This window comes from Caretta caretta, chromosome 16 (assembly GCF_965140235.1).
Source record: "Caretta caretta isolate rCarCar2 chromosome 16, rCarCar1.hap1, whole genome shotgun sequence".
Taxonomy (NCBI): Eukaryota; Metazoa; Chordata; order Testudines; family Cheloniidae; genus Caretta; species Caretta caretta.
This window is the reverse complement of record NC_134221.1, coordinates 7,999,110-8,015,004: the sequence shown is the minus strand read 5'-3', so window position 1 is coordinate 8,015,004 and position 15,895 is coordinate 7,999,110. Positions and strand designations below refer to the sequence as shown.

The following is a 15,895-nucleotide window of genomic DNA, read 5'->3' as shown; positions in this document are numbered from 1 at the left end:
TCCAGCCCATCGTTTCCATGATTCTAGCCCAGAGGTGCTAAATAATAGCATGACATAATTCCAGGCAGAAGACTCCTCCTCCAAACGTCACAATAAATAACTTGTACATACAGTAGCACTGTGCAGTCATAACAAAAATAGGCTCATGAACCTCGGGAACTACAATCCTAGACTTTGCTCCTGCACTGAGATGTGCTAGCATGGATCCCGGTGGAGTCCTGCCATTTGAACGCAGTGGTGCATAGCAGATGCCTGCACGGATTCCAGTGTCAATCACCACAAGCGTACAGTAGAAAAGAAAAAAATATTTCAAGTCAGCGGTTTTTAAAAAGAGAAATGGGTGGGTGGGAGTGAACAAAACTCGGAGCTGGATGGAGTCCGTCGCTCTTGCTGACATCAGGAAAGCAGCGAATCCTGAAATGTGCTGACCAGCGGCTGCGTTATGACAAGACTTGTTAGGCAGATCTCAAATAGCCAGGCCTTTTCTTGTTAGGGGATCTAGTGGCAGCTGCAGACATAATTCCCGTGCATGCTGTAGAAAGCTTATTGCCAGACGTCCCTGCATATCCATGGTTGGGGAGCACTCAGTCATGTGGGGTGCAAAGAGATGGCAGGCTGCCTTGCAGACAGAGGTCAGGAAGGGTCCTGGGCTCACCAAGGTCAGATGGCAGCACAGCCTCAGACGTCCCATGGGATTAGGATGCTGACGATGCTCTTCCTCTTCCCCCTCTAGATCTCGGATGCTGTCTACAGGCTTGTCTATGACCAGATAAAGGCGCACTATGATGCAGTGGTGACCAAATGTGAGCTGGAGCGTCCCAGAATGGAGAGCACCATTCGCACAGACATGGATCAGATCATCACATCAAAGGAACACTTAGCCAGCAAAATCCGAGGTAGGAAATGTGTTGCCCCTTTGGGTATGTCTACATGGCAAAAAAAAAAAATTCACCCACGGCACCAAGTCTCAGAACCCGGATCTGCAGACTTGGGCTCACCTACGGCACTAAAAATTAGCTGTGTAGACATTCAGGCTCGGGGTCTGGGTTTCCGAGCTTGAGCCCGAACGACTACCCCCAGCAATAGCCCATTGTACTGGGTTAGTCAAAATCCTGACGTTCAAAACCGCAGTGCTTTCCTAGGACTGGGAGCCAGAAACCTGACCCGGGGGCTAAGAGGCCAAGGGCTGGAGCAGTCCTCTAGTTCACCTAGCTCCAGCAGCCCTTATTTTAAGGCACCGTCCCTTATTTGTTTGATTTGTCCCTAAGATGATCACCCATCCCTTATTTGAAGAGAGATTGAAATGTTTTAAAACTGATAAGTGCTATTTTAAACATGAAATTGAAACTTATACTAATTGCATCGTGTACGGTACGGGAGGGCAGTAGAAATGTGCACAGGAGGAAAAAATACATGATGTGCCAAGGGAAATGGTGTTTCCCTACAGTGTCCCTTCAAATAAAGCAGCGACCCTTGTTCTTCAAGTGGTTTTCCCTTATTTCCCTCCAACAGAGGAGGTCACCCTGCATAGCTTCTTACATCCTGAAGGATCCCAAAGTATTAGTACACCATCCAAGTATTACAAACTAGGTCTGCACTGTTACCCTCTGGCCGCTTCTGAGGTGGAACGTGGCTTCTGCTAACGTACCACGGTGCTGGGCAGGCGGGGAAGCATTACCACACAGCCAGGGCAGGGCAGGGGCAGGGCTGACACCAATGGAACTTAGCTACTCAGACTAGAATTTGACCAGGGCTTTGAGATGAGTGCTCCTGTTTGTAGGAAGCCCTGTGGTATCAGGAGCTCATACAGAAGCCAACATCTCTGGCAGCACGTGGCCCCGTACTCCATAGGGGGGAAGAACAGGGTCAATACTGACCCAAGAGTGCCGCCTACTGAATTGCCAGAAGCATTCTCTTCACCCCCACGTGTTTTGCGTGGAGGATTACCGTTCGAGTACTGCCAAGCGTGGCAGACACGGGCTCTGGTTGCAGGCTGATCGGACGTAAGGTGGGAAGGGACCTTGTAGGTCTTCAAGTCTAGTCCCCAGCTGCGGCGGGCAACTCTGTCATCCCATTGATAAATTTATCCAGCTGCATCTCTAGCCTTTTGGCCACCACCTGGAAGGGGTGGAGCAGAGCAACTCCTGTCCTTTTCTAGGGTGTAGTCTTGGAGCTGGAGCACCATGCTTGGCTTCCTGGTGGCTCCAAAGCTCAGCAAGGAAGGTAGCCAGAGCAGGAGCCATCCCATGCTAATTGTCTGTTTGCCTGTCTCTTCCTCATCCAGCCTTTGTGCTGCCCAAAGCAGAGATCTGTGTCCGAAACCATGTGCAGCCCTATATCCCTTCCATCCTGGAGGCGCTGATGATTCCCACAAGCCAGGGTTTTGCCGAGGTCCGGGAAGTGTTCTTCAAGGAGATCACTGACATGAACATGAACGTAATCAACGAGAGCGGGATGGAGAAGCTGGGAGAGGTAAGGCCCCTGGAGAAGGTTGCATAGATTCCCGTTGTTGGCCTAGCAGGATGGGCTGGAAGCCTTGCGCGGGTGCCCAGGGAAAGCCTGGCCAAGGAGGGAGCTCAGCTTCCATCCCCAGTTGTCCTGAGTAAGGCTGGAGCTGAATGGTGAGAATAAACCTGTGGCCCTGCCCCTAGTCTGCTCACATCGGAGCTGGCAGGCCTATGCTCCCCTCTTAGCTGGAAGCCGCAGACCGTAGGGGGCCCAGAGCTTCCTTGGGCAGCACCAATCCTGGTCACGCTAGATCCATAGGTTCCTTTGGTGTTCTGGCAGAAGTTAGAACGATCCACTTAATCATAGAATCATAGAATATCAGGGTTGGAAGGGACCTCAGGAGGTCATCTAGTCCAACCCCCTGCTCAAAGCAGGACCAATCCCCAACTAAATCATCCCAGCCAGGGCTTCGTCAAACCTGACCTTAAAAACTTCTAAGGAAGGAGATTCCACCACCTCCCTAGGTAACGCATTCCAGTGTTTCACCACCCTCCTAGTGAAAAAGTTTTCCTACTATCCAACCTAAACCTCCCCCACTGCAACTTGAGACCATTACTCCTTGTTCTGTCATCTGCTACCACTGAGAACAGTCTAGATCCATCCTCTTTGGAACCCCCTTTCAGGTAGCTGAAAGCAGCTATCAAATCCCCCCTCATTCTTCCCTTCCGCAGACTAAACAATCCCAGTTCCCTCAACCTCTCCTCATAAGTCATGTGTTCCAGTCCTCTAATCATTTTTGTTGCCCTCCGCTGGATGTTTTCCAATTTTTCCACATCCTTCTTGTAATGTGGGGCCCAAAACTGGACACAGTACTCCAGGTGAGGCCTCACCGATGTCGAATAGAGGGGAACGATCACATCCCTCGATCTGCTGGCAATGCCCCTACTTATACATCCCAAAATGCCATTGGCCTTCTTGGCAACAAGGGCACATTGTTGACTCATATCCAGCTTCTCGTCCACTGTAACCCCTAGATCCTTTTCTGCCGACCTGCTGCCTAGCCATTGGGTCCCTAGTCTGTAGCGGTGCATGGGATTCTTCCGTCCTAAGTGCAGGACTCTGCACTTGTCCTTATTTAACCTCATCAGATTTCTTTTGGCCCAATCCTCCAATTTGTCTAGGTCCCTCTGGATCCTATCCCTGCCCTCCAGCATATCTACCTCTCCTCCTAGTTTAGTGTCATCTGCACACTTGCTGAGGGTGCAATCCACACCATCCTCCAGATCATTAATGAAGATATTGAACAAAACCGACCTGAGGACCGACCCTTGGGGTACTCCACTTGATACCAGCTGCCAACTGACATGGAGCCATTGATCACTACCCGTTGAGCCCGACAATCTAGCCAGCTTTCTATCCACCCTATAGTCCATTCATCCAGCTCATACTTCTTTAACTTGCTGTCAAGAATACCGTGGGAGACCATGTCAAAAGCTTTGCTAAAGTCAAGGAACAACACGTCCACTGCTTTCCCCTCATCCACAGACCCAGTTATCTTGTCATAGAAGGCAATTAGATCAGTCAGGCATGACTTTCCCTTGGTGAATCCATGCTGACTGTTCCTGATCACTTTCCTCTCCTCTAAGTGCTTCAGAATCGATTCCTTGAGGACCTGCTCCATGATTTTTCCAGGGACTGAGGTGAGGCTGACTGGCCTGTAGTTCCCCGGATCCTCCTCCTTCTCTTTTTTAAAGATGGGCACTACATTAGCCTTTTTCCAGTCGTCCGGGACTTCCCCCGATCGCCTTGAGTTTTCAAAGATAATGGCCAATGGCTCTGCAATCACATCCGTCAGCTCCTTTAGCATTCTCGGATGCAGCGCATCCGGCCCAATGGACTTGTGCTCATCTAGCTTTTCTAAATAGTCCTGAACCGCTTCTTTCTCCACAGAGGGATGGTCACCTCCTCCCCATGCTGTGCTGCCCAGTACAGCAGTCTGGGAGATGACCTTGTTCGTGAAGACAGAGACAAAAAAAGCATTGAATACATTAGCTTTTTCCACATCCTCTGTCACGAGGTTGCCTCCCTCATTCAGTAAGGGGCCCACACTTTCCTTGGCTTTCTTCTTGTTGCTAACATACCTGAAGAAACCCTTCTTGTTACATCTCTTGCTAGCTGCAACTCCAGGTGTGATTTGGCCTTCCTGATTTCACTCCTGCATGCCCGAGCAATATTTTTATACTCTTCCCTGGTCATTTGTCCAGTCTTCCACTTCTTATAAACTCCTTTTTTGTGTTTAAGATCAGCAGGGATTTCACTGTTAAGCCAAGCTGGTCGCCTGCCATGTTTACTATTCTTTCTACACATCGGGATGGTTTGTTCCTGTAACCTCAGTAAGGATTCTTTAAAATACAGCCAGCTCTCCTGGACTCCTTTCCCCCTCATGTTATTCTCCCAGGGGATCCTGCCCATCAGTTCCCGGAGGGAGTCAAAGTCTGCTTTTCTGAAGCCCAAGGTCCATATTCTGCTGCTCTCCTTTCTTCCTTGTGTCAGGATCCTGAACTCGACCATCTCATGGTCACTGCCTCCCAGGTTCTCATCCGCTTTTGCTTCCGCTACTAATTCTTCCCGGTTTGTGAGCAGCAGGTCAAGAAGAGCTCTGCCCCTAGTTGGTTCCTCCAGCACTTGCACCAGGAAATTGTCCCCTACACTTTCCAAAAACTTCCTGGATTGCTGTGCACTGCTGTATTGCTCTCTGAGCAGATATCAGGGTGATTGAAGTCTCCCATGAGAACCAGGGCCTGCGATCTAGTAACTTCCGTGAGTTGCCGGAAGAAAGCCTCATCCACCTCATTCCCCTGGTCCGGTGGTCTATAGCAGACTCCCACCACGACATCACCCTTGTTGCTCACACTTCTAAACTTAATCCAGAGACTCTCAGGTTTTTCTGCAGTTTCATACTTGAGCTCTGAGCAGTCATACCACTTAAGGTGGGAACTGAATTCCCAGCTCTCCTCCCAAGCTCTGGGCGACGGGTCAGTCTAACAAAATCCAGGGCATCCAATTTCACCTGCGTATGGTAACCTGGGATCACTCTGTATCCAGCTGGGTCCCTCTGTATCCAACCAGAGCAGCCCCAGGTGGTCACACGCCTGCCTCCCACCCTGTACTAACAGTACAGACCCATGGTTTGATCCTGTGACCTACAGCCGGTGATCTTCCTGCTCCAGGCTCACCCATGTCTGTGTGCAGCCTGGCGGTGTGGGGACACAGAGACACTTGGAAATGCTCTTGTCTTTGTGACCCAGATTAAATGGGAGCCGTTGAGGAAGGATTCCGATTTCTGGGCTTTGTTTTCCTCTGCTCCCTGGAAGCTTGGTGTCTGGTCTGATGCCAAGTCTCAGCAGGCCTGGGGAGTGGGCGGGAGGTAGGGCGCTCTCTCCGTACAGCCAGTGAGTTGTGTGTGTGACTCCTTGTCCTTCAGTACATGGAGAAGCTCTCTCAGCTGGCCTTCCACCCTGTCAAGATGCAGTCCTGCTATGAGAAGATGGACCAGCTGAAACTGGAGGGGCTTCAACAGAGATTTGACGTATCCAGTGCCTCAGTGTTCAAACAGAGGGCCCAGATCCTCATGAGACAGGTAGGGTGTTAATAGCCAAACTCAAGGGGTGACCAGCCCTTATGCTCACTGCCCCATGGGGAGCTGTCTTCGGCCCTAGCCGTCAGGGTCAGAGTTAAGGTGGGTTGCTGTGGCTATGAATTCTGGTTCTCCCAGTGCCCTGCCCTGGGTGTTGGGCTGGTCATCAATGTCCTACTGCATGGGCGCCCCCTGCTGGAGTGTGCTCTGGGCTTCAGTCTGGCTGTACCACCCCCCACCCACACACCCCCCGCCCACGCTCCGGGAGCCTTCATTTGAAAGAGTCACCTTGTTAAAATTAACAGCCGGTCCGGGGGCACAGCACTGCTACGGAGACCAGCTTATTTCAACGGCTTTGTTTTTTCTCCTCTGAATATGGCAACGCCCCAGGGGCAGAACCGTCCCTGGCCCAACCCCTTCGCTTTGCTCCCCAGCACTGCGCTGCCCATGGCCCGGAGCACATATGACTCAACGGCCACCTGTGTTCTTTGGGACAAACGATTGACCCTGCGTGTCGTGACTCTGCCCTGGTGCCTGTGAACGATGCAGTGTCCCACTGGGAGGGGAACGTCTGCGTATGAACAACCTCACGGGGGCGCCTCGTATACGTCCACCGCTGTCGTGCTGGTGGCCGGGTGGGTGGCAGTCCTGGGCTACGCAGATGCAATGCTCTTCTTCCCCTTTACATGGAGGAGTCTCCCACCGGCAGTAGTCTAAATGTGGGGTCAAGGAAGCCGGCCTCAGTTAGCTGTGTAGGAGCGAGTGTAACCTTCCACCGGGTTTTCTGGCACCTGTGGAGAACCTGGAGACGTTCTAGAACTGGAATGCTCTCACCTCCATCACTCACATCCCATTCAGCCTGGCACAGCTGATTTAGGAGACTGGTTGTTCTACAGCTCCTGGAGGAGTATCCAGGGGCCAGTGTGGACAAGAATCCACTTGCAGATCTACATAGGGGGGAGGAGAAGTTTGTGTGCCGATATCCCATGCACCAGCGCAGCCCCGTATTCTGGTAAATGAGCCGCTAGTGCCCTCTAGTGGTGGGAAAGAAAACACCTTTATGCAGGTTAACTTGGTGCTTTCAAAATCGTGAGTGGGATGGGGTAGCAGATGGGGACCGGGTGCAGGTTCAGGAATAGAGGAGGTGCCCCTGTGACCCGTCTTCGTGTGGTGGTGCGTTGCCAGGCCTGCTCTGCTCATCCCTTGGCATCATTGCTTTGCTGGATGTCCAACATGAGCCAGCCTAAGTTGCCGTGGTTTCTTGGCCTCCTTTTGGGACACCGTCTGACGATGCTTCTCATTGTAGCAAATGGATGATGCCGTTCACACGTTCGGGACACTCCTGCACCAGGAGCTGGCGAAGATGCTGGGCAAGGAGGAGCTGTGCAAGTCAATCCAGCGGATCCTCGAACGGGTGCTCAAGGTAAGGCAGCCCGCAAAGCAGCGGCATGCTCCTGCAAGGTCTGCCATCTCTGGAACGTGAAGGTGGTCGGCGTTTTAACTCGCCCGTGCTGCACCAACAAGGCCTCAGGATGCTAGACAGGAGAGAAACCTCTGCCACAAAGAAAGCGCCTGCAGCTTCTGTGCGAAGCCCAGGCATGCCGTGTGCCTGCCACGGGGCAGGTAAGGGCAGGAGCGAGTGCATTGTGTAGAACGATACTCGGCATTTGTAATTTTAAATGGACCGAGTATCACAGTTGTTCCTAGACCCCAGTGGAGATCGGGCACAGGGAGGTGAAGTGACTTGCCCCACAGCAGATCAGAGCCCAGGCCATCAGAATCTGTCCAGTGACCTATCCCCTAGACCACGCTGCCTCCTGAGCCCAGGGAAGGGGCTGGTGTTGGATACTGAAAACACTTCTGTAAATCCCCTCGTGTAAATCGCTTCCTGTGGAAAGGATTGTTCAATAAAATGGTAGGAAAGCTGCACATTCTCCTCTTCCTCTGAATGGCCCATTCCTCTGTAATCTCCTCTCCTGTGAGATGCCAAAGGTTTGTTAACCAGCCTTGTTTCCCTCTTCCCCCGGTGCGCCCCTTGTCCTGCAGAAATATGACTATGACAGCAGCACCGTGCGCAAGAAGTTCTTCAGGGAAGCCCTGCTCCAGATCACCATCCCCTTCCTGCTGAAAAAGCTGGCACCAACCTGCAAGGGGGTAAGAGGCCAAGCAGCCCCGTGGGCATGGGTTGGTGGCACGTTTCAAAAACCCTGCTGAGTCATCAAACTCTGTATATGTTGCCATGAACAAGACAGTCCCCCCCCCAGCTGCTTGCCCACAACTGTAGAATATTGGTCCGATTCTCATTTACACCAAGGCCCCTTTACACCACCCTGGAAGTGTTAGGGAGCCAACTCAATATATGTTGCTTGACATTGCCAGTGGTGTAAAAAGGCCTCTGTGCATATAAAAAATTGGGCCCAGTGCATGTACAAAGACATAATCTCTCTTTGTAACATCCTGATCTTGAAATTCCTCACCCCTTTGGGTCTATGTTTAATCTCAACTTGGTCTTTAACTCCTATGGCTAGATGGCCCATAACTGGTGGCATCCCTGGGTCAACAGTGGTGCCCATGGTTTTGTGGGAAGGGTAGCTCTGCCTCTCAAAGGCACATCGTCTTTGGAAAGCCACAGGGCAGCTAGGTGGTCTTGGGTTATCTCTGCCAGCGAGGTGAAATCTGCCTTCTCCTTTGGGCAGGAGTTACCAAAGTTCCAGGAACTGATCTTCGAGGACTTCGACAACTTCATCCTGGTGGAGAACACGTACGAGGAGGTCGTGCTGCAGTCGGTCATGAAGGACATCATGCAGGGTGAGAGGGCTGCCCGCGTTTGGGTGGGAGGGCAGGATGCAGGCTCAGTCCTTCACTATGCTGGGAAGGGGCCTATGCAAGCCTGGCTAACCCCCCCAGTTAGCCAGCTTGGAAAATCCTAAGGGCTGCAGTGTCTCGGCTGCAGCAACGGGCAGTAGACACTGAGTGAATCCTGCTACTCCCCTTCTGCTCACTGAGGGACACTGTTGCTAATGGGGCTAGCTGGCAAGGACTGGACACGCATGCCCATCCACTTACCATGGGGAGGCTCTGGGCATTACAGCAATGGGAGCCATCTCAAGCCAACCCCTGGAGCATCTCCTCCTACAGCACTTTGCCACTCTGCTCCGGATCCAGAGTCTAGGTGACGGTGGAGAGGGTGTATGTGTACTCGGCACTGTCACCGAAACGCTTTCCTCCATGTCTCAGTTCCGTAGCGCAGCGGCCCCCTTTGATTCTGCCCGCTTGTACCACCCGTCTAAGCTGGGTCCAAATCTCACCGCTTCTTCCTTCGTAACTTCTCTAGGATCCGTCCTTTTCCCCTCTATCCAGACAGCCCAGCCTCTCACACCCCCCGCATCATCTGCTGTCTTGATTACCGTAAACGCCTGCTCCCGAGCGTCCCCAGCACTCACCTCACAGCCCTTCCCGTCCAGGCGAAAAGCATTGACTAAGATCATCTTCCGCTCCTATCGCTCTGCCTGCGTCACCTCCTCTTGGATTCCCTCCACCTGCCCCCGCTTCTCCACCGCATCAAATTCAGGCTTCCTGTCCTCCCCACCCAGGCCCTTCGCGATTCTGCCCTCCCCTGTTATCCTCGTACTGCATCGCGCTCCGCTCCATCCGCTGAGCCAGCTTGGTCCATCCATCAGCTTCAAACCCTGCCCTGAACCCTTCCACGCTGTCCCTTCGGTATGGAGTCCCCCCCCACCCCCGTCTGCCATTCCCACCTTCGCCAAATTCCTTCTCCAGGACCCTCCCGCCAGGGCAGAAGTAGGAATTTAGCTGATCAAGGAGGGCCTGGCTGAGGCGTGGATGGTGACTATGTGGGCATGAGAATTGTACCAGGGTATAGATTGGACTGCAAGGTTCTCTCCCTACTGGCTCGTTGCATGTGCTTTGCTCTGAATCCTAGGAAGGCTAACGGGGACCAGGTCTTGCTATACGTGTGTACAACACAGAGCATGGTGGGGCCTCAATCTCGAATGAGGCCTGTGCTTGCTACTGACACGTAAACAGACCCCTGCCCTGCCCTGACCTCCCGGTCTTTGCCTTTTCAGCTGTGAAGGAGGCAGCGGTGCAGAGGAAACACAACCTGTACCGGGACAGCATGGTCATGCACAACAGCGACCCCAACCTGCACCTGCTGGGCGAGGGCATGCCCATCGACTGGGGAGAGGAGTTCGGCAGCCAGCCGGACTCGGACCCATCCGCCGAGAAGCGCCACAGAGCCAGGCAGGTGGTGTCGGTCATCCACGACGACGAGGGAGCCCTGTCCTATGAGGCCGGTGCGGAGGTGCTGATGCACCAGGTCTCCCAGGAAGAGCTCGGGTCGGAGGAGCTGGAGGCCTGCCCTGCCCTTGCTGCACCGGGTTCTCCTGATAGCATGCAGGGGATACGGGGGATGCTGGTGAAGGAGTTCTGTGTGGAGACCCCAGTCCCGGCAAGAGAGGAGGCAAAGGAACCACTGACGAATGGTACAATAGTCCAGCAGAGCGGCGGCTCTGAGGAGCGCGGGGTGGAGCGAGCTGCCCAGAAGGCCGAGGAAGGCCCTGGTTCCTTGGAACACTCTGCCCCGCATGATGCTGGCTCCCCGTGCCCAGTGAACCCGGGGGTGGAGGAGCAGGAAGCCAAGCCAGCCGTGCCCACCTCTCCAGCCAAGCCGCCTGCCCTGACAGCTGCCTCGTTGCTTGCTGAGGGGGGAGTTGAAGTGAACCGCCACGAACCCAGCGACAAGGAGACAGGGGAAGAGGTGTCCACCCAGGCCCATGTGGAGAAGGTGGAATCTGCCCAGCCGGCCACAGAGAACAGCGCGGAGGTGCAGACTCAGTTCTAGGTCACCCCCCCCTCCCCCCGGTCGAGATCCATGCTGGCCATGTACACTGTGTGCCGAAGGTGGACTGGAGTCAGTGACACCAGGAGGGTGGGGGGGCTCGTAGGCTGGGCCAGTCGCTGGCATTGGTAGCTGTTACATTCCCAGTTTCTGAAGCAGGCTCGGCTTCGGACACCAGCTTCCCAGGGAAAGGGGTGGGGGGAGCCACCGAGATGGAAGATCTCCTAAACTGCACACCCACTTAGAGGAGAGCTGTGTGCTGGCCAGAACCAAGCCGCCACGCTGGGCCAAGCCATTGCCCCTCCTCCCAGGACTCTAGCTCAGCATAGGATACCCACCCCTTCCACACATGCACACTTTGCTCCATCTTATTTTGTTGTTTTTCCTTTACTGAAGAAACACTTTATTGCATTACTCAACTAACAAGACTGTGGGAATGCCTGGGGTTTTCCCCTAGGCAGGAGCTCCCGAGGACATCTGCACAGCATATGCCAGTGGGCACCCAATGCCCCAGGGGGTGGGTTTTGTAGGGATTCCCGTTCCCCTTCCAACAATCCAGCCCTTCCCTTCGTCTGATACTTCAGTCCAACCAAAGAGGTCAATGCTGCATGCCACACTTCTTTGTCAAGCACGGCGGCTGCAGTCAGAGGCCGCCTACCGGTATTGATCATTTCTCCTCCTAACGAGCCTGCATCCAGGATCCTGGCTGAGATAGAATGTGCACTCCCCACCCTCTGCCCTTGCGAATGCTGAACGCTGCTCCCCCGGGCAAGACGCACCTCTTCCCCGAGCCAAAGGGCCAATGGGGGTGCCCCTTGTTTGCCACGAAGCACCGTTCAAGCCAGCGCCATGATTTTAACGTGTCTTGCTGCACGCTCTGGCAGAGGGAGGGTTAAATGAGTCACAAACAAACTGGAATCCATCTTTTCTCATTGGCCCCTAAAGAAGGAGAGTCAACGGCGGAGGATGGGGCTGTTGCTTGCATAGTTCTGGCCACATTAGTGCCTCGCTGGAGAATAAATAGAACTAGCTGGTGTGGGTAATACAGGGGAGTACCTGGGAGTACCTGGCCTTCCTTGCACGCGCTGGTCTGACTGTGGGTTCTGCCAATCGCTCCAAAGACTGTCCACTTGTAGGGATGGAAGGAGCCACAAATACCTCTCAACTATCACCCATCTCCTCCACATCCCTCCTCCCCTGTTATACACAAAGGTTAGGACTGTGACGTAAACTTGAGGGTTCACCCCTGGGCTTGCGGGAGAGAACTGGTGTCCATGGAAAGAGACGACGACGATGATTGGTCGTGCGTAGATTGAGGTGTAAGTGACTGCCACTGTCCACTGGGAGCCTTTAGTGGATGCTTGATTCCCTTGTTCAGTTAAAAACGAGAACTGAGATACAGCTCTGAAGTTTTAGAACCAGCCACTTATTTTTCTTCCCTCCCCTCGCTTCTGGTCTGTGGTTTCTCCAAAGCCCAATTGAGTGGTGGCCCCACCATTCATCCCTTTCCTTGCAAGCCCCCTGCAGCCTTGAACCTACCAAAGATGGTGCCCAACAAACTTAGCTGGTTTGTTTACAAATGCTTTTAATGGCCACATGAATGTTGTTGATAGACTGTCTCCTTCTCTTTCCTTAAAATGTGGAGGGGGTAAGGGGAGAGAGCGGAAACCTCCTCGGAAGCCCAGGGTAGGTGAAAGAGTGTGTTCGGAAGCTTTTCAGGTGGGAATGGAGAGGAAGTTGGCTTTGGAGGGAGAGAATTAAAGGTCTTGGAGAAGGCCAGAAATCTAGGTGCGTGGTTCAGAGGGAGAGATGAGTAAGGGCAAGTCTTGACATAACTGCACAATGGAAGCTCCCATTGCACCAGAGGGGCTGGCAGGAAGGAGGCTTAAGCGTCTGAAGTTGTAGGACTCTGGCTGGTTGCTAATCGGCGTTTCCCTCCTGCATGTGATGGTGTGTTTAGGGCTCTTATTTTCATTGGGCTTGCTTTTGGGGAGTGCTGGGTAGCTCCTGGGTAGGAGATGGCTTGGGGTGAGCTGGGCTATTTCTTGTTGTTGTTGAGAATCTCCTAACAGTAGTGAGAGAAACAAGTGCCTTAGTGGGGAAAGGGGTCTTGATACAACCATGCCCAGCTCTTGGCAATCATCAACCCAATGGTGAATTTCATTGCACTGAGGGTGGACTGGCTTAAGATACTTTTCCTGTCCCAGGAGAGTGGAGGTATGGCTTAGGGAGCAGAGAGAGAGCTACTCCTGCAGAGGGAATGGATGCATCTTGTCTGCATGCCTTTTTTCTCCCCAGCCAGTCAGGAAAACTTCTAAATATGGGGGAGCGTGGGGGGTCTCGCTTTCATTTTCCCACTGGGTCCCTAGTTATGTCTCTTCTCTCCCTCTGCCCCCTACCCCCCCAATCCAACTCTTCTGGAAAAGCTCTCCTGAGATTACTTGCTCTTCCCAGCATGATCTGTGTGCTGGGAATAAATCTCCCCGTTCCTTTATGAGACTGTGCTACCCCAGCATGCCAACTAAGTCCACCCTGGCCCCCTGGGGGTATTTGACTTTGCTATGGTAACTAAGACTTCACATGACAACGGGGTCTCTTAGTGGTGCCCAGTGTGAAGCCAATGCCTCGTGGGCTTAGCTTGTGTTGCATTGCAAGGGTTAAGTTCTCCTGGAAACTCCTGTCATGGTGGGGGGAGAGGAGAGAGAGAGGAGGTTCACTGGCTCTGTCTGCTCCCACTGGGCTTTGGGGCTGGTGCAAACAAGTTAAACTTCTGGAATTAAGTAACCTTAAAGCAAAAGCTTAGATGTGGAATGCCACCCCCTCAGACTGTTACATGGATCCTATTGTCCTTGCACCGAGAGCGAAGGAGAGGGGAGCCCTGTAGTTTTTCTGTCAAAGGCAAGACCGGTGGAAGTGTGCACAGGAATCCAGCTCCAGCCCTGCTCTGGCCAAGCTCCGAAAAAGGCGCTAAGTTAGCTCCGACGGAGTTAGCCAGCGTCTTTCAGCGGAGACGGTCAAATGACTCCTCGGTGTGGGCACAACCCAACTCGCCAGACTTCTGCTCTTCGTGGTGCCCTTTTCAGGAGCTTGGGGTGTGGGGAGAGCAGAAATGTTCCCTGGCCAAACGCAGGGGATGGCAGATGCTGCTGAAGTGGGTTTCTCCAGATCTCTCTCAGGCATCTCTGTACAAGTGCATTGAGTCGGACCCCCAGCCAGGAGCTCAGCTGAACACTAGGGGTGGTATATAACCCGATACGCACTGGGACAACCATGCCTCTCGTGGGTGACCTGTGTCTCAGACTTCCATTAACGCTAAGGGGAACTGGGGACCTGTAACTAGCTGGGGAATGGACTCGGCAGACACACAAGCTGCATGCAGGTAATGTGATGTTTAAAACGTGAGATACGGTTGAAACACCTGGTGTAAAGTCTCCTGAATGAGCTGCTTAGATTTTCAATGCAGAACATGGAGCAGGAGCCCGGCCTTCCAATCCTGCCCTCTGCTACAGATACATTCCAACCTCCATGTGTATTTTAGATGCCATTGTTTTCTATTTTTAAATGGGTGGTGCCCAGTCTAAACCACTTGGGACCTCCCAAAGTGCCTTGCCTTGGGATCAAAACCCATCTCTTCCCAGATATTTTATTGAAAATGTTATACAAATGTTTAAAATATGCTTCTAAGAATAAATAAAACCCAGCTTTATTTAAAGCTAGCGACACGGTCTCATTCCTGACTGAGCGGTGACATCACTCCAGACATACCAATGAACGGGAGACGTTCCACATGGCGTGTTGGGGGTGGGGTGGGCGGAGCTAGAATGTTTGGGGGCGGGGTGGGGCGGAGTTCCTCTCCAGTTCAGAAGGAGGGCTTGGATTTGATGTCCAGTCTGGGGCCCGCCAGGCAGTTGGTAAGTGTGTGTACATGGGCGCACTCAAAAGTAGACTGGGGCTAGGCTAGGTGGTGCTGCACGGCAGAAATCATCATGGCCCCAGAGAACTTGGGCTCTGGGGTCCTGCGTTAGGGCCTAGCTCTAAGTGGATGTGTAGTCCAATTGCAGTTTCGAGCTCTGCTGTGCAAGGCGCTGTACACACACACCCAGTAGGACAGTCCCCGCCCCAAAGTGCATACAATGTAAATGTATAAGACAAAGGGCAGGAGATAGGAGGTGGCACTGGACCCACTTTACAGATAGGGAAGTGAGGCACAGAAAGACCAGGGGTATACAAAAAAACAGTGGCGGAACCAGGAACTGAAGCCACATCTCCTGAGTTCCCATCCCGTGGCTTAACTAACCTTCGCTGTGAGTGAAAATGGTGAGCTGTGGGACATTCCACGTGATGGTGAGAGTCTAGGACTTGATTGTAATGAGGGTCACTGGCCAGGGTGACCTCACTGGCAGTGCTACGTGGCTGACTAAGGTCAGTGAATGGCTTCTTAACATGGTGTGTGTTCAGCTGGGGTATCACTTAGTGCACTACACTGGGAATCAAGAGACTTGGGTTCTAGTCCTGACTCAGTTACCAGCCTACTGGTCGACTGTCCCTGCGCTGTGCCTCAGTTTCTCTATTTGTAGAATGGGCACAGTGATACTGACCACCTTGGTACAGCACTTTAAGATTGGTTGAGAAAAAGTGCTATATAAGGGCTACATGGTCCAGTATTGTTTTCTTGTTCATAATGTCTCCTCATCTGCATGTAGTCCCCGCATTGGAAGGACAAGGCTGGTGAATTAAGGACTCAAGTTTCTAACTCCTAAACCTTCAATAGAATAATTTATATTTTGTGCATGTACAACTCTGGGATGTGCTTGATGTGCAGAGAGCTGAGGAGTTGTCAAAAACTCCCTTTGAACATTTTCAAAATGAATGACTGTTCTTTTAGAAATGTGAGCTAATTTATACTAAATATGTTGAAATCAAAACAGATCATTTCTATCGATTTGACC

At 52.6% G+C, this 15,895-nt stretch overlaps 1 protein-coding gene across 1 annotated transcript in view; it reads left to right on the top strand.

The window, feature by feature from the left end:
• The window catches only part of NIBAN2 (niban apoptosis regulator 2), a 98,677-nt gene extending 84,015 nt beyond the window's left edge, over positions 1–14,662 (top strand). Inside the window, exons 8-14 of the mRNA XM_048823109.2 lie at positions 734–896; positions 2,285–2,472; positions 5,933–6,088; positions 7,392–7,508; positions 8,132–8,239; positions 8,782–8,893; positions 10,174–14,662. Coding sequence (XP_048679066.1) covers positions 734–896; positions 2,285–2,472; positions 5,933–6,088; positions 7,392–7,508; positions 8,132–8,239; positions 8,782–8,893; positions 10,174–10,949 — 1,620 coding nt within the window. The 3' untranslated portion in view covers positions 10,950–14,662. The remainder of the gene's footprint in view (positions 1–733; positions 897–2,284; positions 2,473–5,932; positions 6,089–7,391; positions 7,509–8,131; positions 8,240–8,781; positions 8,894–10,173) is intronic.
• The last annotated feature ends 1,233 nt before the right edge of the window (positions 14,663–15,895 follow it).